Source organism: Protopterus annectens, chromosome 5.part0 (assembly GCF_019279795.1).
Source record: "Protopterus annectens isolate FY-2018-M chromosome 5.part0, PAN1.0, whole genome shotgun sequence".
NCBI classification, from domain to species: Eukaryota; Metazoa; Chordata; order Ceratodontiformes; family Protopteridae; genus Protopterus; species Protopterus annectens.
The window spans coordinates 1,849,056,771-1,849,084,153 of NC_056735.1; the positions used below are offsets into that span (position 1 = coordinate 1,849,056,771).

General features: G+C 45.2%; 1 protein-coding gene across 3 annotated transcripts in view; it reads left to right on the forward strand.

Moving 5' to 3' along the window:
• DHRS12 (dehydrogenase/reductase 12) overlaps positions 1 to 27,383 on the forward strand; it is a 345,812-nt gene that overhangs the window by 178,035 nt on the left and 140,394 nt on the right. For all 3 annotated transcript variants that reach the window (XM_044071677.1, XM_044071676.1, XM_044071678.1), the window contains one exon: positions 13,620 to 13,701. In XM_044071677.1, the coding sequence (XP_043927612.1) occupies positions 13,620 to 13,701 (82 nt within the window). The remainder of the gene's footprint in view (positions 1 to 13,619; positions 13,702 to 27,383) is intronic.

Consider the following 27,383-nt stretch of genomic DNA (forward strand, 5'->3'; position numbering starts at 1 on the left):
CTACTCCAGGTTCTTTTTGATGCCAACGGAAACGGGAGACTTAAGGCCCATTCTGGCCCTCTCTACCCTGAACCTGTCAGTTGCCAAAGAGATGTTACGGATGGTCACATTACAGTCCATCATGCCATACCTGCAAGAGAGCGACTGAATGTGCTCATTAGACCTCCAGGATGCTTACTATCACATAAAAATGCATAGAAGCTCCAGGAGGTTCTTCCACTTCCAGCTAGTAGTCAATCATTACCAATTTCGAGCCCTACCCTTTGGTCTCACTACAGCCCCCAGGGTGTTTTCCAAAGTGATGGCGGTGGTAGTGGCTCACCTGAGGCTTCAGGGAATTCAGGTCTATCCATACCTGGATGATTGGCTTCTCACTACTCCCACCAGGCGTCTACTCTCCCAAACCAGGGATTATTTCCTGACTCTTGCCCTGCGTTTGGGGATCACAATCATCACATCCAAATCTCTCCTAGATCCTGTACAGCTGATAGACTACGTTGGTGCCAGAATAGATGCTCTTCAGTGCAAAATCTTTCTGACCTCGGAGAGAGTTCTAAACCTGAGGATGCATGTCTCTCTGATCTACCACTCTCATCTCCCAATGGCGAAATTGGTGTTGAGGGCCTTAGGCTTGATGGCAGCGGCCATAACTCTTCTCCCGTGTGCCCGGTTACACATAAGAATGCTACAGTGGACTCTAGCTGTACAATGGTCCCTGTTGGAACTGCCATTGGCATATCCAGTTCAACTCAATTGAGTTTGTCAGTCGTCCCTCCTATGATGGATGTGTTCTCCGGACATTTTGGAAGGACGACCCTTTGTTCCAGCCCCGGCCCAAGCGACCACGGATGACTCCCAACTCGGGTGGGGGGGCATTGTTCGGGCAGGACAGTCCAAGGCCTGTGGTCCCCCATAGAGACCAGCTTGCAAATAAATGTTCTAGAGATGAGGGCGGTCCTTCTAGTATTGCAGGCCCTTCATGCCTTTCTTTCTCTGGGAACAATTGCAATTCAGTCAGACAACATGTCAGTGGTCTGGTATATCAACAAACAGAGAGGGACCAGATCTTACCCCCTTTGTCGTGAGGCCATGAGTGTGTGGGAATGGGCGATCTCCACCAGTCATTTTCTCATGACAACGCACATTCCGGGACGTTCCAACATGCCAGCGGACAGGTTAAGTCGGACCATTCTGATTCCTTACACTTGGTCTCTGAATATGTCAGTAGTGGATGGGGTCAACCTTGCTGCCATCTCTTCGCATCACCTTCCAACACAAAGTGCAGCGAGTTTTTTGCTGTGAACCCGCAGCTGGGGGAGTCCCCCAGAGACACTCTAGTTCATGCTTGGTCTCCCGGTCTTCTGTATGCTTACCCGCCGGTACCTCTTATTCTGAGGTTTCTACAGAAAGCTCTTCGACTGGGGAGCTAAGTGATCCTCATTGCCCCGTTCTGGCTTCGCCAGGTATGGTTTCCCTTCCTTTGATCTCACCTTCTGGCTATTACCTCAGTCAAAAGGGTCTTAGAATTACAGACCTTGTACATCAAAGTTCCTTATATGATTTTTCACAAAGATAGGGTTTCCCTTCGAACTAATCCATCCTTTCTTCCTAAGGTGGCTTCACCTGTCAATATCAATCAGACCATCCATTTGCCTGTGTTTTTTCCCAATTTTACTAACAAGATGGAATACAAACTCCACCTGTTTGATGTTCATAGACAGTTACCATTCTATTTACACAGGACAAAAAAATTACGTAAATCTGAGTCATTGTATCCTTCTTTAAACCCTTTTTGGGGAAACCTATCTCCAAGGTCACTATTGCTAGATGGATCTCTTCATGCATCCTTCAGGTATATAAGGACAGAGGCATGACTCTTCCAGGTCAGGTGAAAACTAATTCTACTATACTTCTGCAGCCTTTTCGTCTAGAGTGTCTTTGGATGATATTTGTTCTGCAGCTACTTGGTCCTCATCTCATACATTTATTTCACATTACAAATTGGATTTGACTTCCAGAAGGAGAGCTTCCTTTGGTTCTACAATGGTCCAGCATTTCCTTCCATGAGGGCCTTCCTGGAGTTAGTAGCTGGGGACTCTGTCCCACAGGTTGATGACCAAATTAAGTAAACTACTTCAGATAAAGAAGTTATGTACTCACCATAACATTCCATCTGAGTAGTTGTACTTCATTTGTCTTCAACCGTCCCTCGCTCCTTTCCCTAGACCTTGGCATATGATCAGCCTACGGGCTGCAGTATAGGCCACAAGTAATTTTTCTGGTCAGGTTATCAGTGTAAGACTCGGCAAATGCAATCTGGGGATGGAAAGCAGTGGAGGTGCATTATGGGTAAGCGGAGGAGTTTGGTGCTCGGAACAGGTGCTAGTAATAGTTGTCGGCTCGGATCCGATACAGATCCATAACCCACAGGTTGAAGACAAATGAAGTACAACTACTCTGATGGAACATTATGGTGAGTACATAACTTCTTTTTATACCCAAATTGTTCATAGGTAAGTACTAGGCTATCAGCTCTAGGGCCTATACAAGCCTAGCCAAATGAGTTCCCTGGCTTTCGCCACCCAAGAAAATTTTTCTCCTGTGCCCCTGTCGGGCAGAGCCACAGCAGTGGTTCCTGGGGTGAATTTCCTATTACCCATCAAGTTGTAAAGATTTCTCTTAAAGGGGGCTAATGAGGAGCTTTGCTTGACATGAATGGGCAGCCTATTCCAGAGCAGGGGAAGTCTGATCCCTTAAAATCTATTAGAATTAGCTCAAAACCTGCCCCTTCATTCTCAAAAGATAAACTCTGGACCAAGTAACGTAGCACTAAAGTTCCCACCGACCAACTTAACTTTAGACAAATCAGAAACTCCACCAAAAAAGCGGTACTTCTAGATAAAAGAAACTGCTACTGCCATTTACAACAAGCTAACCAACAAAATCCACAAAAGTTCTGGGCAGGAATAAATAGTCTCTTAAAACCTGGACAACACTCTGACACCCCTTGCCCCATAGGCACTTCCCAAAACAACCCTAAACAAACCGCTGATGCCTTCAATACATTCGGTACTGAAACTGTCCAGTCTCTAGCTAATCAACTATCCCCCGATATCACCTCTTAGTCCACCTCCCCTAACACTTCTATTCACACATTTCAACTGCAACCAGTACCTGCATCACTTATCTATTCTCTTCTCCACAAACTTAAAGCCTTCTCTCCATCTGCCGTCCTTCTGCCTGCTCAGTATCTAAAAACTGCAGCCAGACCACAAGCCTATCCCATTTCCATTCTGATTAACAGAACCATTGTCAAAGGCTATATTCCTTCTGTCTGGAAAATTTCACATATCATTCCCCTGCATAAAGGTGGAAATTCAACAGAACTCTCAAACTACCGACCCATAGCCCTACTCTCCCCCCTGGCTAAAATCATGGAAAAATGCATCCAAAAAAAACTTCTTAATCACGTGTTGAATAACAACCTACTTGCTGATTGTCACCATTGCTTCAGAGCTTTCCACAGCACCACTTCTGCCCTCCTTTCCTTTACTGACTGTATCAACAAAAATCAAAATAATAATATCCTTAGCTCTGCTCTCTTTATTGACCTATCCAAAGCCTTCGATGTGGTCAATCACCACATACTGTTAAATTTACTTAAAACATTCCCACTAGACTCAAGAGCTATAATGTGGTTCCACTCCTATCTTCATAACAGACAACAGGCAGTGCTCAGGCACAATAACTTATCCAACCACCTGCCCATTACCCTCAGAGTCCCACAAGGTTCTGTACTTGGCCCCCTTCTGTTTTCTATTTTTATTAATGATCTTCATACCAGTATTCCCTCTGCAATCTGTATACAATATGCTGATGATTCTACTTTGATTTGTTCTGCTTCATCCCCCTCCGAACTGCACTCTATCACCCAACAGACTTTCCAAACCATTGAAACATGGTTCCTAAAACGATACTTAATCCTAAACCCCAAGAAAACCAAACTGTTACTGTTCTCCCCCACCCGAAAATCCTCTCCTCTCAACTTCTCTGTCTTGTCCAGTAATGGCACTAACATATCACCTGACCCCACTACCAGGCTCCTCAGAGTAGAGATAGACAATAACCTATGCTTTGACTATCACATTAACAACACTGTAAAATTAGTTAACAGAAAACTAGGCTCCCTGTATAGAATTAATCCATTCCTTACTCCACTTACCAGAACTTCCATTGCCCATTCCCATCTGATTTATTCCCTCCTTTATGCCTCCCCTATTTACACATACCTGTCCAAATCTAACCTCTGCAGACTGGCTGTTGCCTATAACAGTATTGCCAGATTTGCCTCTGGCTCTACGTTTAGAACCCACCACTGCATAAACTTAAAGCAATTAGGATGGCTTGAGCTGCAAAATCTGATCTTATATCACCAGCTCTCCTTAGCTCATAAAATCCTCTACAAACCCACTAACACCCCTATACTCACCTCCCTTATCACTCCTTACTGCAACCTTAAAAGCCTACATTCTTCTAACAAACATCTTATATCAACTTGCAAATCCAATAACTTGGCAGGCAAATCCTTGTTCTCAAACACAATAGGTAAAGCCTGGAACTCTCTTCCTGACAATCTCACTGCTATCTCTTCTCTTCCCTGTTTAAAATCCCAACTCAGAACTCACCGGCTCTGCCCCTGTACTAACCCTGACTAGCTTTCAATGTGCTACTAGTACTTTCAATTCTCCTTCATACAAATCTTACACTAAATCTTTTCTACTGTCATGCGTAATTTATATACCCTTAGTCTGTAATTAATTTCTAATTGTTTCTTCTGTAAGAACATGCTAATGCTAATTCTATTATACTTTTTTTTCAATGAGCTAAATTTGTAAATTCTGATATTAATGTCTGTATTTGGAGCTTTTCTCCTCGGGCCTCTGCTGAAAATGGAAATATATCCAGCTGGACCAGCCCGGTAAACAAATGTAAAACAAATGTAAAGTAAAGTAAAAAAAAGTCTCTGGGACAGGAATCTATCCCTCCAGCATGTTCTGTTTATTGTGAGGTTTAGGTCCCTGGAGCTTGTGACTCAGAGAGATTGGGATTTCTTTAAGTGTAGCATGTCCATCAGGTCTGGGTTAGACATGGCTTTGTATGTTAGGCAGAGGTCGCCTCGGAGTAGGCGATATGTGACAGAGTAGAGCTGGAGTTTTTTGAGACGGTCGGCATATGGCATCTGTTTGAGGCCGGTAATTCTCTTAGTGTGGTATTTCTGTGGCCTTTCCAGCTGTTCCAGATATCTTGCGAGGTACATGCCAAACGGGGCATTGTACTCTATGATGGGTCTAATAAGGGATGAGTAGAGAGGAACGATGACCTGTCTTTTTCTGGAGGAGAACTCCTTTGTGATGAGGTGTGCCACATAGAAGGATTTCCAAAGGAGAGACTACTATCCACCTGTGTCCCAAGGTCTCTTATGAAGCTTTTGGTGTTTAGTAGGCTACCGCCTATGTGGTAGTTCATGGGTATTTGTAGATTGTATGATCTTTTTGTACATCATCAGCTTCCACTGTAGGGGGAAAATAAAGAAAAACTCAGACTTGTCTAAAATAGTTCAGTACTTCCCCAGAAGGAGTAGCACATAGGAACATTAGCTATGAAAGCTGTGTTTGTTTGTTCTGCTGTCTGATCCCGTCTGAAATAAATTGATTGATTGATTGATTGATTGATTGATTGATTGATTGATTGATTGAGAAGTTGATTTGCCTTTGGAAATGTAAGTCTGCTTATGTCTGAAATATTCCCAGTGTCTTCTGTATGCTCTCTGTCCTCAGTGATGGTAATTTTATGGCATTTAACCCTCCTGATGATTCAGTGTTCAGTTTACAATACTATTTTTTTGTTATAAAACATGAACATTTCATAACCTGTTTATAAGTAATCATGACATCTTTTGTTCAAGTATAGTAATAGAACCAAGCCTTTAATCATAATTTTAAAAGGCAGCAACATTTAAAATAAGTTAAACTGTAATGAATTAACATCTTAAAATCCACATCCTGTGACTAACCATTCCTAATCACCTGTTGTATCATTCCCATATAGTTGATAATACCTCATACATCTCAATTGTCCAATTTTTCATAGGATGTCCAGAGTTTTGCATCATATGCTTGGTCTGTTCTTCATCAAGTTTGTAGTGCTTTGGTACATCATTGAGGATTGAAATCACTAAATGACAAACATTTGAGTTTCAGTCTTCATACCTTTCAAAACATATGCTAATAAAAACTTATTTTATCAATGTTTTAAGTTTATAAGAGTAATAATTAAAATCTGACCCTGTTTTTGGGCCTTTGCTCTACATTATTTTGGGCTTTGCCCAGATTTCTTCTGCTAAGAGGTTGAGAGGCGTGTAATACCTAACTACAGCTAACCTACTATTCTGATGTTATTCTAGTCCAGGTACCTCCTAAATTATTCTAATTATAAAATGCACAACTAATCCACTACTTTCTATTACAAAACATTACACAAGAGCAACTCATGCGTGTATAATATCAGATTGTGTCTGCTTCTTTGTATTATTTTAGATTATTCTGCACTGTGTTTGTACTCATATTTGCATACTATTGCTACACTCATATTTTTATTCCTACTGCGTTTTCCATTTTGTCATTTCATTGTATTATCTACTGTACTGTGTAATCGTCAGTACATGTAATCACTGTTATTTTGTGTGGAGCTTTCCTCCCAGAGTCTCTCATTTGGACTTTCCTTGCAAATAAATGCAACAGACAAATAAATAAATAAATGCTACAATTTTATCTTTTAATTGTCAAGCCTAGTCTGGATCAACCATAAGAAGAAAAAAGTAAAATTAGGAAATGTGTTCAGTAAATAAGAATATATATGTATTCGATGCTGCAGAATCAGTTTACATAGTTATTGAATTTATTCTACTCTTTTTGGCGGGGGTAGGAGTCCTTATAGCAAGTTACCTTTCTTAGGTTTTTGACAGTGGTTGCGATTTTCTAGGCTTTCTTTGAACTACGTGTCGGTGTTTATTTCTTGCATTAGAATAGTTCAGAATGGAGCATTACCATTTTCCTGTTGCATTTTTAAATATTATTACAGCACATTTGTTAATATTCTTACCGTACATTTCTTGTGAATATTTTTGTATTTTGACTATAGTTGTGCTTGATATTTTGCTGATATTGTTATAATATGAAAAGTCATTATTACACTGTGCAAAAATAAATAGGTATAAGCTCTCCTTTTCCATAAATATCATGCATATTAATTCCTCTTGAAATCTCTTAATGATCAGAGAGTTTTGATGAAGTTTAAATGATAAGCAATCATATTCTCAGCTGATGATGTTATTGTAACTTCTAAGTAGAGGAAAACCAGAAAAACATCTATAGCCTTTTTGGAGATGTGTTAATTTTGTTTGGTAATAAGTAACATGTTCCTGTTATCATCTGGTAGCCAATTTTGTCTCTTTTAATCTTTGAAACAACAGATCTGAAGTAGGAGATTCATTTGTCAGCAACCTGTGGGTATGGATCCGATATCGGATCCGAACCGGCATGGTTTATCCAGCTATGGATCCGAGCTCCTAGCTCCTCCCCTTACCCATAATGCCCTGCTCTCCCTACATGACCTCAGATCTAGTTTGCCGCGTATGGTGACAGCTGGATTTTGAGCTCCTGTCAGCTAAGTGCTTTTTTGGTGTTTTAAGAAGGGTTTTTCTGTCAAAAAATTCATCATTTGTGTGAATGTTTTAGGTTTTCCCTCTTTTAATCTAATTTTTTGTTAACTTGGTTATTTTTGTAGTACCCTCCCCTCGCTGGTACGCAGCTTGTGTGCGTGTGTATTGTTTGGGGCCTTCTGTGTGAGTGCTTAGTTTAATTACTTTGCTTTACTTTTAAAAAAAAAAAAAAAAAAAAAGTAAGTTAGTGAATATGTCTGAGGCCCCAAAGGCAATCTTTTCAAAATGCTCCGAGTGTGGCCATAAGCTATCACCTGCTGATGACCACACTCTGTGCATTCGATGCCTTGGGGTTGAACACCTCACCTCTGGGTGTTCAATCTGTGCAGGGTTCAACCCCAGGGCATTGAAGGAGCGGAGGTCAAAGCTGGTCTTGGTGGGACTCTTGCCCCCGGACTCGGCTTCGGCCCCCGCCCTGTTGGTAGTTACTGCTCCGGCGGTTCCTGCCTTGCCTGCTCCCCCTCCTCCTCCCAGGATTCAAACTCCCTCTACGGGTTCAGAGGAGAGGGAAGCCAGGAAGAAGGACTGGAGAGAGAAGCACCACAAGCGGCGGGCCGAGACCTCCGTCTCGGCCCCGCCGGCTAAGCGGGCTTCTCCTCCGGCCTCTCTGGCTGCTGGCTCTCCTCCTCGGCTCCGGTCCCCTTGTTTTTCGCCGGGGCCTGAGGATGAGGAGACCCGACCTCCTTCGAGGCTATCGAGGCGGCACTCAAGGCCTACTCGGTAGCTTCGTCGAGGTCTACCTACAGCCTCTCCGACGCTGATCTGGACCGGATGATGCGAAAGTTCATCCAGGCCCAGATGCAGATGGGAGTGCTCCTGCCTCCCCCCCCCCTCTGGGGGGGAGCGCGACCCCATTTTTCAAGCCCATAGCTCCTTCTCCGACCCGCTACCTGGGTTCGGAGCGCTCGGAGCCGGGCAGCCTCGGAGCCGGGGGTGGGTCGGCGCCGACAGTACTGGGTACTTCTGATCCGACCCTGCCCTCGAGTTTGTCGGATCCGACCTCACGGAGCCGTGGCCCGAGCTTCAGATCCGAGGGACTCAGTGTGCCTTCGGCGCCGTCCCTGTCGGAGCGCACTGTTCCCTCGGATCCGAGGGGCTCGGTGCCGGCTCCGATCCACTCATCGGATCCGAGGGGGAGCCAGCCTCGACTATAGGATCCAAAAGTCGGCTCCCCCTCAGCTTTTGATGTAGTGGAGAGGGCTCTGTTGAGGGCATCCGGACCCCCGGTCCTTGCTTCGGCTCCGTCCCGCACTCCATCTGCTCTGGGCCAGGCTTCTGTCATTCGGCCACTGGGACAGCCCGCTTCACTGCCCCAAGCAGTTCCCCTTGGATCTGGACATCGCTGGCGAGGGCTCCTCGGACAGCCCCCCCAAGGAAGCACCTCACAAGCATACGTGTAAGAGGAGGCACATAGACTCCCCCGAGTCTTTAACTGAAGACACTGACTTGGTGGAAGGGGAAGGCTCCCCAAGATCACCCCCTGAGGATGTCTCCTTTGGAGACATCATGGAAATGTTACGGATAAAAGGTGGGTGGTCTGCCCCAAAGTCTTCCTCGGACGAGTCCGTGTTCTTGGAGGCATTTGAAGCGGGCCCGTCTACCTCTTGGGTGTCCCCTCCTGCCAACCCCCTGGTGGACCTTATTACCACCAGGGCGTGGAAGGAACCGGACACCGTGGAGCCAATCCCCAAGAGGCCGGACAGGATCCTTAGCCCCCCTGCTGATTGTGCCCACTGGAGCAAGGGACCCCCGGTAGATGACATGTTGTCGGCAGCAGCCACTAAGAGGGAACTCGCTCAGGAGAGTCCCTCAGTCCATCCCCCGAGCAAGGAGTCTCGGATGATGGACCGTTTGGGGAAGCGAATGTTTAGTTCAGCGACCTTCTCAGTGAGGGCGCTCAACTATTTGGCACATGTCATTAGGATGCAGTGCGATCTTATCAAGGAATACGCTGCATCCCCCCCAGAGTCCATGTCGGAGGAGGACAAACTTTTGCACTCCACCCGTATGGCCACTCTTCGTTCCATGACCAACACCTCTATGCGGTTACTTTCCCATGCTACCAAGGGAGCCGCTAGAGCTGCAGGAGTGGGCCTAGTCACAAGACGCCAGGCCTGGCTCCGCCACTGCGATTTCACAGAGCCCTTCAAGGCATCATTCGCGAATGCCCCCTTTGACGGTTCTGCCCTTTTTGGCAAGACAGTTCGCAACACCTTGGTTCAGAGCGAGAAGGACGGGAAGACTCTGTCTGCTGTCGGAGTCCGCTTCTCTGTGCCCCAGCGGTCCTACTCTAGGAACCAAAAGGGCCAGAAGAAGATGTGGTTCCGGAAGTCTCAGCAATCCCAACCCGCCCCGGACAACCAGTCCTTCCGCGGCAGAGGAGGACAGGGAGGACACCGCCCTAGGGGCAGAGGGGCTCCCAGGAACTTTGGGTCCAGAGAACCTTTCTCTGAACGGCCCACGCAGCAGCCCTGAGGGGTTGCCCGACTGCTCCACTCTGGAGGCAGTCGGGGGACGTTTTTTGGAGCACCTAGCGGCATGGGAGTCCATTACATCGGACCGCTGGGTACTCCAGATCATATCCAGAGGTTACAAAATCCCCTTTCTTCGTGTCCCAAGATTCAAAATCCTCCCCGATGTTCCACCCGATCAAAGGGAGGCCGCTTCAGCAGAAATTGGCCATCTGCTGAGAAAAAGAGCCATCCAGCCCGTCCCCAGACCAGATCGGATCAGGGTTCTACTCCAGGTTCTTTTAGTGCCAAAAAGACGGGGACCTAAGACCCATTCTGACCTGTCCCTATTGAACCTGGCAGTTCCCAAGGAGAAGTTCGGATGGTCACTCTACAATCCATCCTCCCCTTCTAGGGAGAATCACTGGATGTGCTCTATAGACCTCAAGGATGCGTACTACCACATTCTAATGGACAGACGATCCAGGAGGTTTCTTCGCTTCCGGCTGGGAGCCAGTCACTACCAGTTCAGGGTCATTCCCTTTGGTCTCACCACAGCCCCCAGGGTGTTCACCAAAGTATTAGCAGTGGTTGTGGCCCACCTGAGGCTTCAGGGGGTGCAGGTCTTTCTGTACCTGGACGACTGGCTTCTCACCGCCCCAACAAGGCATCTACTATCCTTGGCAAGAGACTCTTTTCTTCGTCTAGCTCCCCGGCTAGGCATCACGGTAAACATAGAAAAGTCCAACCTGGTCCCTACTCAGATAATAGAATTTATAGGGGCCAGGTTAGACACGAGAAATTTAAGAGCCTTTCTCACAACCGACAGAGTTCGGAATCTACGACTCCAGGTGCGGGCCATCCTTCACTCCAGCTCAGCTCCTGCGGAATTGGTCCTGAGGGTACTAGGGTCTATGGCGGCAGCGATTACTCTTCTTCCGCTCACCCACTTGAACATGCGGGTGCTTCAGTGGACACTTCAGGTGCAATGGTCATTTCTCTCTCTCCCCCTACATCACCTCATTGCAATCAGCAAGGCTTGCAAGCGGTCTCTCTTGTGGTGGCTCCATTCCCCGGATCTCCACAGAGGTCGCCCATTTTGTGCATCTCCCCCTCTCGCCACAGTGACCACGGACGCTTCCCGCCTCGGGTGGGGGGGCATTTTGCAGGCCGGACGGTCCAAGGCACGTGGAGCGAATCAGAGACCTCCCTGCATATCAATGTTCTGGAAATGAGGGCGGTGCTCTTGGCGTTGCAAGCACTTCAAGCCCTCCTTCCCCTGGGAACAATTGCGATTCAGTCAGACAACATGTCGGTGGTCTGGTACATCAACAAACAGGGGGGAACCAGGTCTTACCCTTTATGTCGAGAAGCCATGAGAGTGTGGGAATGGGCGATCTCCACCAACCGCTTTCTCATCACAATGCATATTCCGGGTCGGTCCAACATCCTAGTGGACAAGCTCAGTCGCACCATTCTCTCCCCATACGAGTGGTCTCTCAATGCTCAAGTAGCGAAACGTATCTTCGCACAGTGAGGGACTCCCTGTTGCGATCTCTTTGCTTCTCCCTTAAACGCCAAGTGCGACAGTTTTTCGCTCTATTCCCCCCTCCAGGGGATTCCCCGAGAGACACTCTGGTGCATGCTTGGCCTCCCGGCCTTCTTTACGCATACCCCCCTCTGCCTCTGATGCTCCAAGTACTTCAGAAAGCCGCTCGGTTGGGGTGCAGAATGATCCTCATTGCCCCATTCTGGCTTCGACAGATCTGGTTCCCTTACCTAAGGTCTCATTCAGTGAGTCCACCTTGGATTCTAGATCCCATTCCAGATCTGATATCACACCCATCGAACCTACCAACTCCGAACCTGGACAACCTGAAGTTGACTGCTTGGCTGCTCCAGTTCTACTCCTAATCAGGACTCCCGGTATCTCGTCCCCAGTTAAGGCCATTCTGGTAGCGGCCCACAAGCCCTCTACCAGGAAAATTTACCGCAGTAAATGGAAGCGTTTCTCCATTTGGGCGGAGCGGCAAGGTCTAGATCCCTTCACAGTTCCCCTTCCTTTGGTTCTAGACTTCCTTACTACTCTCTTTAATGATGGTGCCAGTAGTTCCACGGTCAAAGTTCAGCTAGCGGCCATTTCTCATTACCATGTTGGTCATGACTCTGGGCCTCTTATGTCAGCTAAGTTATGCAAAATCTTCCTAAAAGGCACCTTTTTGCTCAGACCCCCTGTCAAAGAAACGGTTCCCCAGTGGGATCTTTCCTTGGTACTTCAGGCCTTGACCGCTCCCCCCTTCGAGCCTGCAGCCACAGTAGATCTTAAATTCTTGTCTCTTAAGACTGTTTTTTAGTAGCCATTACTTTGGCTAAGAGAGTTTCTGAACTTCAGGCCCTGTCCATGAAACCGCCTTATTTGATCTTCCATCCGGACCGGGTGTGCCTCAGGATCAATCCCTCCTTTCTTCCTAAGGTAGCTTCAGAAGCTAACATTAATCAGTCCATCAACCTCCCTGTTTTCTTTCCTAAGTATCAAAACAAAGGTGAATACAAGCTGCATTCCTTGGATGTTCACAGGCAGCTTCGTTTTTATCTTCACAGAACAGCTGGTCATAGGCAATCCGACCAATTGTTCATTTCCTTTGCCAAATTCAGTCTGGGTAAACCAATTTCCAAAGTTTCTTTGTCATGCTGGATTTCTCAGTGTATTCTGTTAGCGTACCAAGCTTCTGGGAGGCCCGCACCGGAGGGAGTCCATGCTCATTCGACCCGGTCTGTCTCTACTTCAGCGGCCTTTAAGTCTAGGGTTCCTCTGGATGACATTTGTTCAGCAGCCACTTGGGCTTCATCTCATACCTTTATTTCTCATTACAAGCTGGACATCACGTCTAGAGGTAGAGCATCCTTTGGCTCCGCGGTGCTCCAGAATATCCTTCCATGATGGCCACCCAAGATTCAGGTAGCTGGGGACTCTGTCCCACAGGTTGCTGACAAATGAATCTCCTACTTCAGATTTAGAAGTTATGTACTTACCATAACGTTCCATCTGAGTAGGTGGATTCATTTGTCTGCAACCATCCCGCCCTCCTAGCCCCCTGGCCTTGTCAGTTCCTGCATTGGGTGTGTTACCCTTTAGTTAGGGTAGTTGGTGCAGGACAAACTCGATCTGAGGTCATGTAGGGAGAGCAGGGCATTATGGGTGAGGGGAGGAGCTAGGACCTCGGATCCATAGCTGGATAAACCATGCCGGTTCGGATCCGATATCGGATCCATACCCACAGGTTGCAGACAAATGAATCCACCTACTCAGATGGAACGTTATGGTAAGTACATAACTTCTAATTACTAATGTTCCAATATGTAGAAATAACATAGTTCTGTGTTTTTAGGTAAATAATGCAGGTTGCATGGTGAATCAACGAGAACTTACAGAGGATGGACTTGAAAAGAACTTTGCCACAAATACTTTAGGTAAGAATGTTAAAATCTGACTTACAGAAATGCTCTTGAGACTACCTTTCACTGTAATTGTCGTCCTTTCTGCCAGCCCTTGACATGTTCTCATTGTTTCTAGCCCTTGCTGACACTGTTGTCCTAGAAGGGATGCAGGAGATGACATACAAAGGTGCCAGCATTGTCTCTTATGATACCTAGTGGCAGTCACCGTTTTTATACTTGCCAGACTTAAAACCACTTGGCCATCACATGTATCCTTATTCTTCCTAAATGCATTATGCAGTGTTCCTAAAGGAAAAGACAACATGCATGAAATGCTGCAGGGAGTCATTAAACCACAGGAACCTAAGCAATTTCTCCATTTCAAGGCCTCAGTATTGTATTGTATTTCAGCATTTACCCAGCCCAGTGATCGTATCACCAGGCCTACTTCCTGAGCTACTTTGCTGCCAATAATTACTGCTTCTGTCCTTCACCAACCAGGAGTGCATTATAGTCCAGACTTCAAATTATTTTTCTTGTTCCTTTTTAATATAAGCAGGATCTAGGATGTCAACCACAGCTTTTAATTTTGCACCAGTTCTAGAATCACAGGATCATATGAGGTTACTCCTAGTAAGGCTAATGACCCTAGGGCCATTTCAAGCCTAGCCAAGTTTTACCCTTATTTTCATGATCAGCACCTATCGACCCTGTCCAAGAGCGACACAGGTGGAACCCCTGGGGTGAATTTACAGTTACCCATCCAATCGTCCAGATTGCATTTGAAAAGGGACAATGAGGTGCTCAGCTTGACATGAAGTGGGAGTCCGTTCCAAAGTGTGGTAACCTCTGGGAGACAAATCTGACCCTCCAGCAGGTTCTATGGATGTCACATACCAGGTTAAGGCCTTTAGAGGAAGTAACCAGTGTACCATTTGATTTACAGATATGCAGCATTTCCAATAAAGCAGTGTGAAAGATTGCCTTATATGCAAGGCAGAAATCACCTCTGAGTAGTCTGTATGAAACAGAATAAAGTGACAGTAATTTCAGATGATCCTCATAGGACAGATGCTGAAGACCTTGAATTTTCCTTGTGAGGAACCTTATATACCAAAAGGGGAATTGTACTCAGTTATTGGCCTGATGAGGGAAGAGAACAGGGAGGCTGTAACTTCTTTTTTTTCTGGAGGCAATGCCCTTACTTATGAGATGAGCAATATAGAATGGCCTTCTTACCACTGTGGAGACATAGTGATCAAAGATAAGGTTGCTGTCAACCTGTATGCCCAGGTCTCTCACCACTGAGTGCGTACTTAGGGTGTTGTTATGGATGTGGTAATTAGAAGAAACATCGCACTTACTGAAAGGGATGATAAAACATTTTTTGCATTGAGTTTAAGGCCAGACTGGCACCACTCATTTGTTTGTGTAAGACCCTCTTGTAGGATGTTGACGTCATTTGGAGATCCTATGACCACTCAGAGTTTGCAGTCATCAGCAAAATTTGTCAGCCACAGACCTTTAGTTTCAGCTTGTACTTTGGAGAAATAGTTTCCAAACAGTAGAGATCCCAGGACTGACCCCTGTGGAACACCACTGGTTACAGGTCTGCTGTTGGAGGTGGATTCCCCTATTTTGTCTATATGGGTTCTATCAGTGAGCCAGTTAGTGACCCATCTAATGCTATAAGGGTTGATACCTAGCTGGGTGAGTTTGTCACTGATGCCTGAATGGGGGATAGTATCAAAAGCCTTGGCTAAGTCTAGGTAGGCTGTATGCACAGATTTCCCCTCGTCAAGGGCAGTGGTGAATGTGTCAAAGAAGTCCACCAGGTTTAACAGACATGATCTCCCTCTGATAAGTCCAAAATGAGTAGGGTCAAGTGTTTGGAGCTTACTTATATCTTTGTTGGTAAGGGCCATGATGATATGCTCCATGACCTTGTAGTTAAGGTCAGTCAGGCTAATAAGTCTATAGTTCCTGGGGTCAGTGGGAGCACCACCTTTGTGCAAGGGGATAACACTGGCCTTTTTCCATTCAGCTGGGATGAAGCCGGTGCTTAGACTGTGACTGAAAGGACTACCCAATGGTGTTGCTAATTCTTGTTTGACACATGTAGGACACAGCCTGGGATGTTATCAGGTGTCATAGAAGCTGTGATGTGAAGTTGTTCTATCTCACCGTTTTGTTCTTACACGTGGGTCGGAGCTGATCCCTCTGCTCCGAATCGGCCGCTTTTCAAGCTCAGACTTTCAGAGAAGCTCAAGACCTAGTGTATATCCCATGATGCCCTACTGTACATCCCCAGATCAGGTTTGCCGCTGCAACAGATCAACAACTCGTCGGAGTTAGCTCGGGCCAGTGAATTTAAATTTCTAATTATAACTTATTTTTTCTTCAAAAAAAATGTTGTGTCTAAATATTATATATATATAGAGAGTGTTTAATAGTATTGTGTTAGGATTCTGGTTAGTTTAGATTGTTAGAACCGTTAAATACTTCCCTTTTCTTCAGGTCTTTGGCCTTCTTTGGGCGTGACAGGGCTCTGTCAGCCGTTTTGTGTGTGTTCTTTTCATGTGTATATATATATATATATATATATATATATATATATATATATATATATATATATATATATATATACAGTTAGAGTGGTAGTTTTTATATATACCTTAGCTAATAGTAGTACAGTTTATTAGACATTTAAAACTCTATATTTAGCGTGATTTAGTAGACTGTTAAGATATATACATTTATACATATCTTTACCTATATCATAGTGTTTGTTGTTGTTATTGTTAAACCATGTCTGAAAAGCAAAAATCAGGGTTTAAAAGGTGTGAGTGTGGTCAGAAAATGTCTGTTACAGACAATCACTCCACCTGCGTCTACTGCTTAGGCTCGGTACACCTACAAGAGGTTAGCACCAGGGTCCTCCTGGAAAGGTGCAGGAAATTGGTGGATAGAGGACTCCTAAAGCCTGAATTTCAGGCTTCTTTAGATAAGGCTGATGCCTCTTCCAAGGCTTCAAAGGGGTCGAAGTCTTCCAAAGGATCCTCGGAGCCCAAGTCTTCAGCTCCGAGTTCCTCAAGCATGGTCCGTGCATCGGCTCCACAGTCCTTGGAGCCGTGTATCGAGTCCTTGCCTCGGGGTCCAGTTGTGGAACCGATATTGGAGACCTCTCAGTCTCCAATCCTTCAATCGGTTCCATCTTCGGCCCCTTCGACCCATCCCTCGACTCATTCTTCCAGGCTTTCCAATGTGGATCTGGACCGAGTGGTTAAGAGGCTCTTACAAAACCCGGCCCTGGCCAAAATGCTATCTGCTTCGAGCCACTTGGCTTCGAAGCCTGAAATGCCCCCCATGGCTTCTCCACCTCCTCGTCCGAAGCCAATCGAGCGCTCGGAGCCAGGTCAGACGGAAAAGATATTGGTAGAACCCTTGGAGCCGAGGTTTGATCCTCCTCCCTCGGCTCCATTGACCTTGATCTCCTCGGTTCCAAGTCCCTCGCCGGCTCCGGGGTGGAGAGTTGAACCAATACTTCGGTTCCGACTCTTCCATTTGGGGCTTCGGCGCAGGTGGCCTCGGCTCCGTCCTCTGGATTGGAGCAGAGGGTCTCGGTCCGGGGAGAGTTGCCGGTCTCTTTGGAGCCGACTGACTTCTCAGACCAGGATTCTGGTGCCTTCAATGCTATGAGGAAGGTCATGGCTGCCAAGACCACTACCTCCTCAGATCTGTCTTCACCTTCCCCAAAAGGGCCTCATTCTACCTCTTCCCCGCAGATCCCCACAAGGCTTCAAGATCCAGGGCCTCAGGTATCCCCATTGGGTGACCCATCCTCTCTGTGAACTTCATCGGATGCCCCCACCGATGAAGTCCTTAGGAAGAGATTGTGCAAGAGGAGGCACTTGGATTCCCCACAGGAATCTCTAACATCGGATACCGACTTGGAGGAATCAGAAGGGTCCCCCTCAGAAGATTCACCACATGCCAAGAAGGATAGCCTCACTTAGTTCCAATACTCAGTTTATTATACGAACCAGCACAACCACATAAACGCTGACAAACTGTAACAAAACGTTTTCGTCGTAAACTTCATCAGAAAGTGCAAACAAATGTAGCAATTGAATTTAAATTCATTTTACATATTTTATATGTTTGTAAAGATTTCACTTAGGTCTTGCATTTTATCATGTATTTCATTATGACTTTAATATTTATTCCTACACTTGTTTGATATAAATCAATTTTTAGTCATTCAAGCATCAATTTTATCTTCACTATAGTATATCAAGTCTTTTTAAAAAATGAAGATGAATGTTTCGACTAAGTCTTCATTGGACAATTAATTAATTCAAGTGTATATATATATATATATATATATATATATATATATATATATATATATATATACAAGGGGGATTTTGCTACACTTGTTTGCACTTTCTGATGAAGTTTACGAAAACGTTTTATTACAGTTTGTCAGCGTTTATGTGGTTGTGCTGGTTCGTATAATAAACTGAGTATTGGAACTAAGTGAGGCTATCCTTCTTGGCGTGTGGTGATTCCTCGTTTATTGGGTTTTTTTGCACCACCATCCACTTTGTGTTTCTCCCCCTCAGAAGATGTCTCCTTCACAGACATATTGGAAATCTTAAGGCAGAGGGGTGATTGGCAGTCCCTTGCCCCTTCTGAGGACGAGTCGATTCTCCTGAAGGCCTTCGGATCTCAACCATCCACCTCCTGGGTTACGCCACCCTTCGATGAGCTGATGGAACTGGTTGCTCAAAGGGCGTGGGAATCCCCTGACTCAGTGGAACCAGTCCCATGGAGGCCCAATAAATGTATTACTTCCCCCACCGACAAGGCCTTTCTTACAAAAGTAGTCCCAGTTGATGCCACGGTGGTGACGGCGGCCACCAAGAAAGAGATGTCGGAAACCTCTTTGGCTGTCCATCCTCCTAATAGAGATTCTAGGACGATGGACAGATATGGGAAACGCATATTTAGTTCTACGGCATTTTCCATGAGGTCGCTCAACTACCTGACACATTTTACCCGCCTTCAATGAGATCTCCTAAAAGAGCTGGGAGATACTCTTCAGGGTAATACAGCTGATGCAGTCTCGGAAAAGGTGACTGCACAACTCAACACCCTCAATTCAATAGTAAACTCATCCATGCGCCTCATTTCATATGCGGCTGATGGATCGAGTAGGGCAGCAGGCTCAGCGATAGCTCTTTTGAAGCAATCTTAGATGCTCCTTTGCGGAAGCCTTTAAATCTTCATTTGTCAATACCCCATTCGACGGGTCCACTTTATTCGGACCCAAAGTTAAGGAGACACCTACTAGGTGTGAACAGGAAGGGAAGACTCTGTCTGCTGTAGGGGTCCATTTTTCCACTTCAACCAGACCGTACACCAAAGGGCAACGAAGTGGAAAAATGTGGTTCTGAAAACCTCAAGGAGCTTTCCAAAACACACCTACCGATACCCCCTCTAGAGGCAGAGGAGGGGGCAGAAATGGAAGACGCTGTCCAAATGGCAGAGGCGGTCCGCAGAACCAGGGCGACAGGGATCATTTCTCTGGTAAGCCCTATCAGCATTCCTGAAAGGAAGCCTGGCTGTCCTACTCTGGAGGCAGTTGGGGGTCGCTTGGCTTTATACCCAGAAACCTGGCTAAACATTACAACGGACTCTTGGGTAAAAAGCATCATTACCAGAGGTTATTACATCCCCTTTGTAAAAACCCCACCTATATGTACAAGGATCCCAGATGTACCACGCAGTCTAAGAAAATTAGCAGCTGTAGAAATCAAAAAGCTGCTGGACAAAAGAGTCATCCAGCCAGTCCCGGCGGACCAAATAGGATCCGGAACTTACTCAAGGTTCTTTTTAGTTCCAAAGAAAACAGGGGACTGGAGGCCCATACTAGACCTCAGCAAACTGAACACCTTCGTCAAGAAAGAAAAGTTCCGGATGGTCACGCTGCAGTCGATTCTCCCATTCTTATCAACGGGCGATTGGATGTGCTCTATAGATCTCAAGGATGCTTACTACCACATCAAAATGGACAGATCATCCAGAGATCACTTGCGTTTCCGGCTGGGAGCCAGTCATTACCAATTCAAAGCCCTGCCCTTTGGCCTCACCACAGCCCCCAGGGTGTTCACCAAATGTATGGCAGTGGTCACGGCTCACCTGAGATGGTTGGGATTCCGAGTGTTTCCATATCTGGAAGACTGGCTCCTCACCGCCACCTCCAGGCATCGACTAATCCAAACAAGAGACTACACCATAGACCTTTGTTCCCAGTTGGACATAACCCTAAACTTCGAAAAATCTGTGTTATCGCCCTCGCAGCATATTACATTTATAGGAGCAGAACTGGACACCATCAACGCAAGGATCAGGTTGCCCCAATCAAGAATCGTAACTCTAAAAATTCAAGTATCCAGTCTCTTAGCCCGCAACAAAGCACCAGCGTCCCAGATACCACAACTCTTAGGAACTATGGCAGCCACATTGATAGCAGTCACATTAGGCCGCATGCACATGTGAATACTCCAGTGGTTACTCTTTGCACAATGGTCTTACCAACAACTACCCATGTCTCACGAGATCAGGTTAACCAATCTTTGCAAGAAGGATCTCAGTTGGTGGTTGAACAGCAACCAACTGATAATGGTTCGTCCCTTCATTCTTCCCCAACCCACAGTGACCACGGATGCTTCCCTGACAGGGTGGGGGGGGCTATTTCAGGGAAAGACTGTCCAAGGCACTTGTCAATCATAGAAACACACTTGCATATAAATGTCCTAGAGCTGAGAGCGGCGTTCCTAGCGTTGCAACACTTTCACGACTCTCTTCCTCCAGGCACAATTGCTATCCAGACAGACAACATGTCGGTTGTCTGGTACATCAACAAACAATGGGGAACCAGATCATACACTTTATGCCGGGTGGCCCTAAGGATTTGGCAATGGGTTGTATCCACCAGACGCTTTCTGATAGCAACGCACATGCAGGGGTCATCCAACATGATAGCGGACAAACTAAGCAGAGCCATGCTTTTGCCCCACGAGTGGTCTCTCAAACAACAGGTAGCGGACAACATTTTCCACAGATGGGGCCAGTCTTACTGCGACCTGTTTGCATCTCCGATTAATGCCAAATGCAGCAGCTACTTTGACCTTTATCCCCCACCGGGGAACGAACCCAGGGACGCGCTCATACACGATTGGCCCCCGGGCCTCCTATATGCCTTTCCGCCGATACCCCTAATTCCCAAATTCATGCAGAAAGCCAAAAGTCTGGGAAGGACTGTGATCTTGATAGCCCCGTCTTGGCCTCGACAGATTTGGTTTCCCTTCCTGCGGAAGTATCAACTGGAAGAACCATGGATTCTGGACCCAGTGCCGGATCTTCTGACTCATTCGTTGGGAGTTCTCCATCCCTCCCTCACTTCCCTAAAACTGACAGCTTGGCTGCTCCAATTCCCACATTAGCCAGGTCACAAGATTTGTCTGCTGCGGTCCAACACATTCCTCTCATAAACTATCCACCAGGAAACTATATAATAGCAAATGGAAACGGTTTGTTCACTGGGCTTCTCAACATGACACTGACCCTTATGTAGCACCTGTCCATACAATCTTAGAGTTCTTGTCTTCCTTGTTCCATGATGGCACGGCAGCTGCCACCATTAGAGTTCAATTGGCTGCTATCTCAAACTTCCATGTAGGCTTTAACGGCTCCAACATTATGTCGCACAGACTATGTAAAGCATTCTTAAAAGGAACTCACCATCTCAGGCCACCTATTAGGCATCCTGTCTATCCCTGGAATTTGAATCTGGTTTTATCCCAACTGATGCTCGCCCCCTTTGAACCTGCTTCATCTTGCCATTTAAAGTTTTTATCTTGGAAAACTTTATTCCTGGTAGCCATTACATCTGCATTTAGGGTCTCTGAACTTCAGGCCTTGTCCTCCAAACCCCCATACTTGATTTTTCACCCTGATAGGGTATCCCTCAGGACTAATCCTACCTTTCTTCCCAAGATCGCTTCAGAAAATAACTTAAATCAGTCCATTGAGCTCCCAACCTTCTTCAAACACCATATCGACAAACTGGAATATATGTTACACAAGCTTGATGTACATAGACAACTGAGGTTCTGTCTAGATAGAATGAAGGATTTCAGACAATCGGATCAAGTCTTCGTTTCTTATGCAGAGAATAAGAAAGGTTTCGCAGTGTCAAAAACCACACTACCCAAGTGGCTCTCTGACTGCATCAGATTCATTTATGTTTCCACAAATCAACCATTAGAAACTAACATCAAAGCCCATTCTACACGAGCTGTTTCTACGTCATTGGCTCATGCAGCTCACTTGCCTTTAGATACCATCTGTGCAGCTGCCACATGGTCAAAACCTCACACGTTTATTACTCATTACAAAGTGGATAGGACCTCCAGGGACAGGGCTACGTTTGGTTCCACTGTGCTCAGGAATGTTCTCCCGTGAGCCACCCAGGTTTAGGGTGCTTGGGACGCTACCCATGTGTAAGAACAAAACGGCGATATAGAACAACTTCACATAAAGAAGTTATGTCCTTACCATAACGTTCCATGTAAGTTGTTCATCTCGCCTTTTTGTTCTTACCTTCTCGCCCACCTTCCCCCTCCAGTCGAAGAGATGGTTGCCTTGGAGGATTGGTTCACTTATCAGTCTGTTTCATACATTCTTACTCTTCTTGTTTCCTTCTACTTTTATAGTTATCTGAGCAGGTAGACTCCATAGTCTTATTCTGTCGGTAGGCTGTCTTGGATGCAGCATACTAGATCTGGGGATGTGCAGTAGAGCATCATGGGATATACACTAGGTCTCGAGCTTCTCTGAGAGTCTGAGCTTGAAAAGCGGCCGATTCGGAGCTGAAGGATAGGCTCCAACCCACGTGTAAGAACAAAAGGTGAGATGAACAACTCACATGGAACGTTATGGTAAGGACATAACTTCTTTTTTTTAACCTTAACAAAGGCATTCACAACCTGCTCTTTAGAGATACAAGGTAGAGGACAGGTGGTAGGGATGTCATGGGGTACATGTGATGGGGACAGGGGAGTGAAGTTTTCACAGAACCTGTTGGCTAACAGGTTAGCAATGTCCACAGACTCAGTATTTGTGGTACCATTAACTACCATTTCGGCACAAATCTGTCTTTATTTCCTTTTAGGTTATGGATGCAACTAAAAATGCTGTATGGTTGTCTTTAGTTGAGGAAGCTAATTGGGATTTGTAGTTAGCTTTGGAGGACTTCACAAGAAGTCTTATTTTCTTGTTTAAGCTGAGGACGGAGTGCTTCCAGTTTAGAGCTCACTATCTCTTAACTTAGACAACAATTTCTTCATTTTATTGTAAAGTCTGTTAATGGCAGTTGTCCACCAGGCAGGTTTGCTCTTCTTTGAGGAGTTTCCTTCGGTATTGGATACTGCCGAGTCAGTGCAGTTATGCAGGTGTTTGTATAAAGCATTTGTGTAGAACTCGGCATAGTTGCCAGTTCCATCTGAGGGTGAGGTGCAGTGAAGCTATTTATACCATCCTGTAAGAAGTTATAATCTGCTTTGGAGAAGTTTTTTAGTTTAGTTGCTGCAGGGGCGGGGGGGGGGCAAGGTGTGATAGTTACTTTGAACGAGACTGATTTGTGATCAGATCTCACCAGGGAAGACCTCACAGTGGGGGTGGGTCCTAAAGTGGTCCCCAATACTGGTAAGCACCAGATCCAGGATGTTGGCACCCCTTGTGGGGAGTATCAGCCAGCTGGTCCAGGGCATTGGAGTTAATTAAGTCGAGGAACCTTTGGGCAAGTGAGTTTGTGCACAGGTAATTTTCCCGGTCAGTGAATGGGTATTTAAAGTTGCCCAAAACCATGGTGTTGGGATGTGTCTTGATAGATTCAAGTAGATCCAAATAGGCAAAGTGGGTGTCTTGATTCATGGAGGGGGTCCTGTAACTGGCAATGACTTGAATAGGTGTCTTACCAACAGTTAATTGCACCTGAAGTATCTCCAGGGAATCATGCTGTCTAACCAATCTGGAGGTGTATTTATCTTTAATGAATATTGATACACTGACTCATTTAGTTTTCATGCCTTCTGTTTGTGGTCTCAACGTGTGGAAGGAGGTGTAGCCCAATATGGCTGGGGTGGTCTCCACAGCCTTGAACCAGGTCTCCTTGACTGTGCAAATGTCTGTGTCTTCCATGGTGAGGACTACTTCCAGTCAGTGCAGTTTCATGTTAAGACTCCTAACGTTTAGCAGCATAACCTTGAGGTTGTTTTTAGATGGAGTTTTTACATTGGGAATTTTGTCCTTGAGACACTGCCTAAAAAAAGCACTAAGGGGGTGGCAAGAGCCTTGGCCATTAGCCGAAATCTCAGGGGTGACAGATGAAGACCATCTCTGGCAACGCATCAAGGTATGTTGATCATGTCTTTCCAGGCTGACAGATACTGTATCCCCTTAGAATGACACCAGAAACTAAACCAATTATTGAAGTCAATCCTTTTCTGTCTGTATTGAGGCACCATCCTAAGTGAAGATAAAATGCTGCTTAAGGCCAGGGACATGCCAGCCTGAGACACACAGTCCGAGAGCTTAGTCATGTCTCTGTTCATATGGTCCAGAGAGGTATATCTCAAGTCGTTCATACCAGCATGGACTATGATGAAGTATATTGTTGAGAGACTTGAATGCATGTGTGATGTGGCGGATCCTGGCATCTGGCAGACAACTGACTGTGACCGCCTCCTTATCCAGCCTGGTGGGAGAGACATCTGTGTGTCTCACGATGGAATCACCTATAACTAATATGTTTGACTTTGTGTTTAGCCTTAAGGGCTTGACAGATGAGACACTAGTGTGTGAACTATTATGTGTATTATGTTCTGCAGAGGAGGTATTATGTGTAGTGTGCTTGTGTTTATGTTTGGAGGTCTCTGGTGTTTAGGTATGTTTCTGGTCAGGGCCTCCTCATATGTAAGTATGTGTGATGTGGGTTTAGGTGGCGTAGGAGGTGAGGTGTGCATGCTGACAACCTGCTCATTGTCATATGTACTGATTGGTGTGTGAGAGAGCATGGATTCAAAGTTCTTAATATAGTTGCATCTCTCCCATGTTGAGTTTGTGTGGACTAAGAGTAGAGAGTTGTCTGTGAACATGAGGCAGTTACTACACTGGCTCGAGATGTCCATGTCAACCATGCTGGCTGGAGAAACTGTGGGAAATTGTCTGACTATAGTGTTAGGTAAATTTATATGGTGAGGAAGAAAGGTCACACTTTGGAATGGCTAGTGGGTGACAGGTGTGTTGGTACCTCTGAGGCTAGGCTTAGTGTTCTACATGACAGTAGAGCAGGGCCACGAAAAACCTCTGGAGGACCACAAGCAAAGTTCTAAGGGAAAATTTAGCAAGCGAAATGTTTATGACTATAACTACCAGTGGTAACTACCGCGGGCAAAAAATAAAATGAAAAATAACCCTTTTAACTCAAACAAGCCAATAAGAATGCACGGACTGAACTCAAGTCCAATCATCCACAATTAAATGGGACCCAGACAGCACCCTCACCGCACAAGGGTGCAGAATGGCCCTCTCCAACAAACATGGCTTGAACTTGATGCTCAGAAGTTACAAAACAGACCCAGAAACAGCAGACCTGGAACTGGGCTATTCTCCATTTAACCTAGTACAGTATGAAGTAAAATGTGGCCAAAAACAGTTCTAACAATCTAAACAGACAATAGAATGCAAATACAAATTAAAGGTGCAATATAAGAGCAAAAACAGGCACTTATAGTTAGGTGGAAGCAGTAGATGTCTCAGATCTTTCAGTTTCTTAGTGAAGAGCTGGTTTTAGGGCTCAAGTGATGCAAGACAGTCTAGAGTCAGTAAGACTGAAAAGTGCAGAGGTATTAGACATTCAAAGTGCATAAAATCACAGTCACAAAAAAAAACAGTATAAATAAAGCAGCAATTCAGTAGAATACATTTTGCCTGTGAAATCATGTCTGGAAAGCAAGCTCTACCTAGTTGCCCATCTTCCACTAAAAAGATCACAGTTCAATTTATTTTAATTTATAATTATTAAGTCTGTTGTAACACAGCAGTAAAATTTTGTCACTAACATTAGGGATAATTGATTCTGTAACAGTTAGGATACCCTTTTGATGAGAAGACTGCTGCTGCAACTAAGGAATAAGAAAACATGATGACTTTGCAAGCAGCCACTCATCACGTGTTTACGAGTGTTGAAATTTAACTTTCCTCCATTTTCCCCTAATTGTGTGACTGAGAGTTCACATATTTAAGTTAAGATGTGTAACCCCTCATTATACCCATAGCAAATTTTTGTATAGGTGATAATTTTTATACTCATCATTTTTTTGAGTTAAAGCTAGTATGAATTGTGACTCAGTAAGACAATAGAAAGGCAAGGAATGAATACTTTGTCAAGTGTGTTTGGGGGGGGGGGGGATGATTTTAATTTAGGTCATCTTTTGCAGTAGATTTAAACAGCGGAATTGTGCCCAACTGCAAATAATAATATCTGTATCTGATTTCCAATATTTCTACATGGCATCTCTCCCTGATGTCACCTAAATTTACATAATGAGTCACATGACTGCTTTTTAGACCTTTTTCTCACAAAGAACTGAGGCTGTGGAATACTATATAATGGAATCAGCATGCAAATTCTGGTCAGAAGACCTATGAATGTTTATTGCAGAGGTGTATGGACTTAACCTGGCTAGGATGTACCTGTGTCCATCCTCTGCATTCAGTGCTTCAGGAATGTCTGTCTTTCAGAGGAAGAACAGAGGTGCACTCTGCTAGCAGACAGAGTGTAGGGGATCTTGGAAAGATGGCCAATTAATTGCCTTGCTGGGGAGATTTGAAATGCTATTATGACGGGCACTGTAGCCAAGTTGGTTCAGGAAAAGCTGTGGCAGGGAAAGACTAATGAATTATCAAGTGAGAACTCATTGCACCTAGTAAGACTGTTTTTTTTTTTTAAACCATGTTTATAAAGTGTGTGTCTATATGCCAAAACAGTGATGTGTGGTAAATGGATTTCTCCACATCCCCTAAGTTGAGCAACTGGATTTTTTTTGTAAGAAGGTAGGGGTATGTTAGCGAGCATAGCCCCACAGTTACACCCAGGGCCAGATTTATTTTTAAATAAAATTTCAGTGTTTCAGTATGTACTGGGTGCAATGAGTTCACACTTAATAAATCAGTAGAAAGCCTTAACTGGGTGTTGAATAGAGCCATACTCTCTGGCACCCCCCTCCCCCACTGGAGTGTGAGTCTCAAGGAATGTGACAGCCAGGTGGTTGCCTTGTTGAAAAAGCTTAGGATTATGGCCTGATTGCTGTATTACCAAAAGAAGCCGCAAAGTGTGGCTTAGGTTAGTGGTAGGATCATCAGAGCACCTGTCATTCTTATATCAAAATTGTGAGTAAAAGAAAAATTCTTTTTAACAATAAGAAGGTCGCAATGAGGTCAGTTTGGGGTTGATAAGGTGCTTTGACAATGAAAGTGCAGTGAACCCAAGGTGGGAAATGATGTTAAAACAAGTTATCCAATCAGAGCAGATTTGAAGAATGGCTGCGTCCATCTGTGGCTCCCTAGGATGATCATAGGAGTGG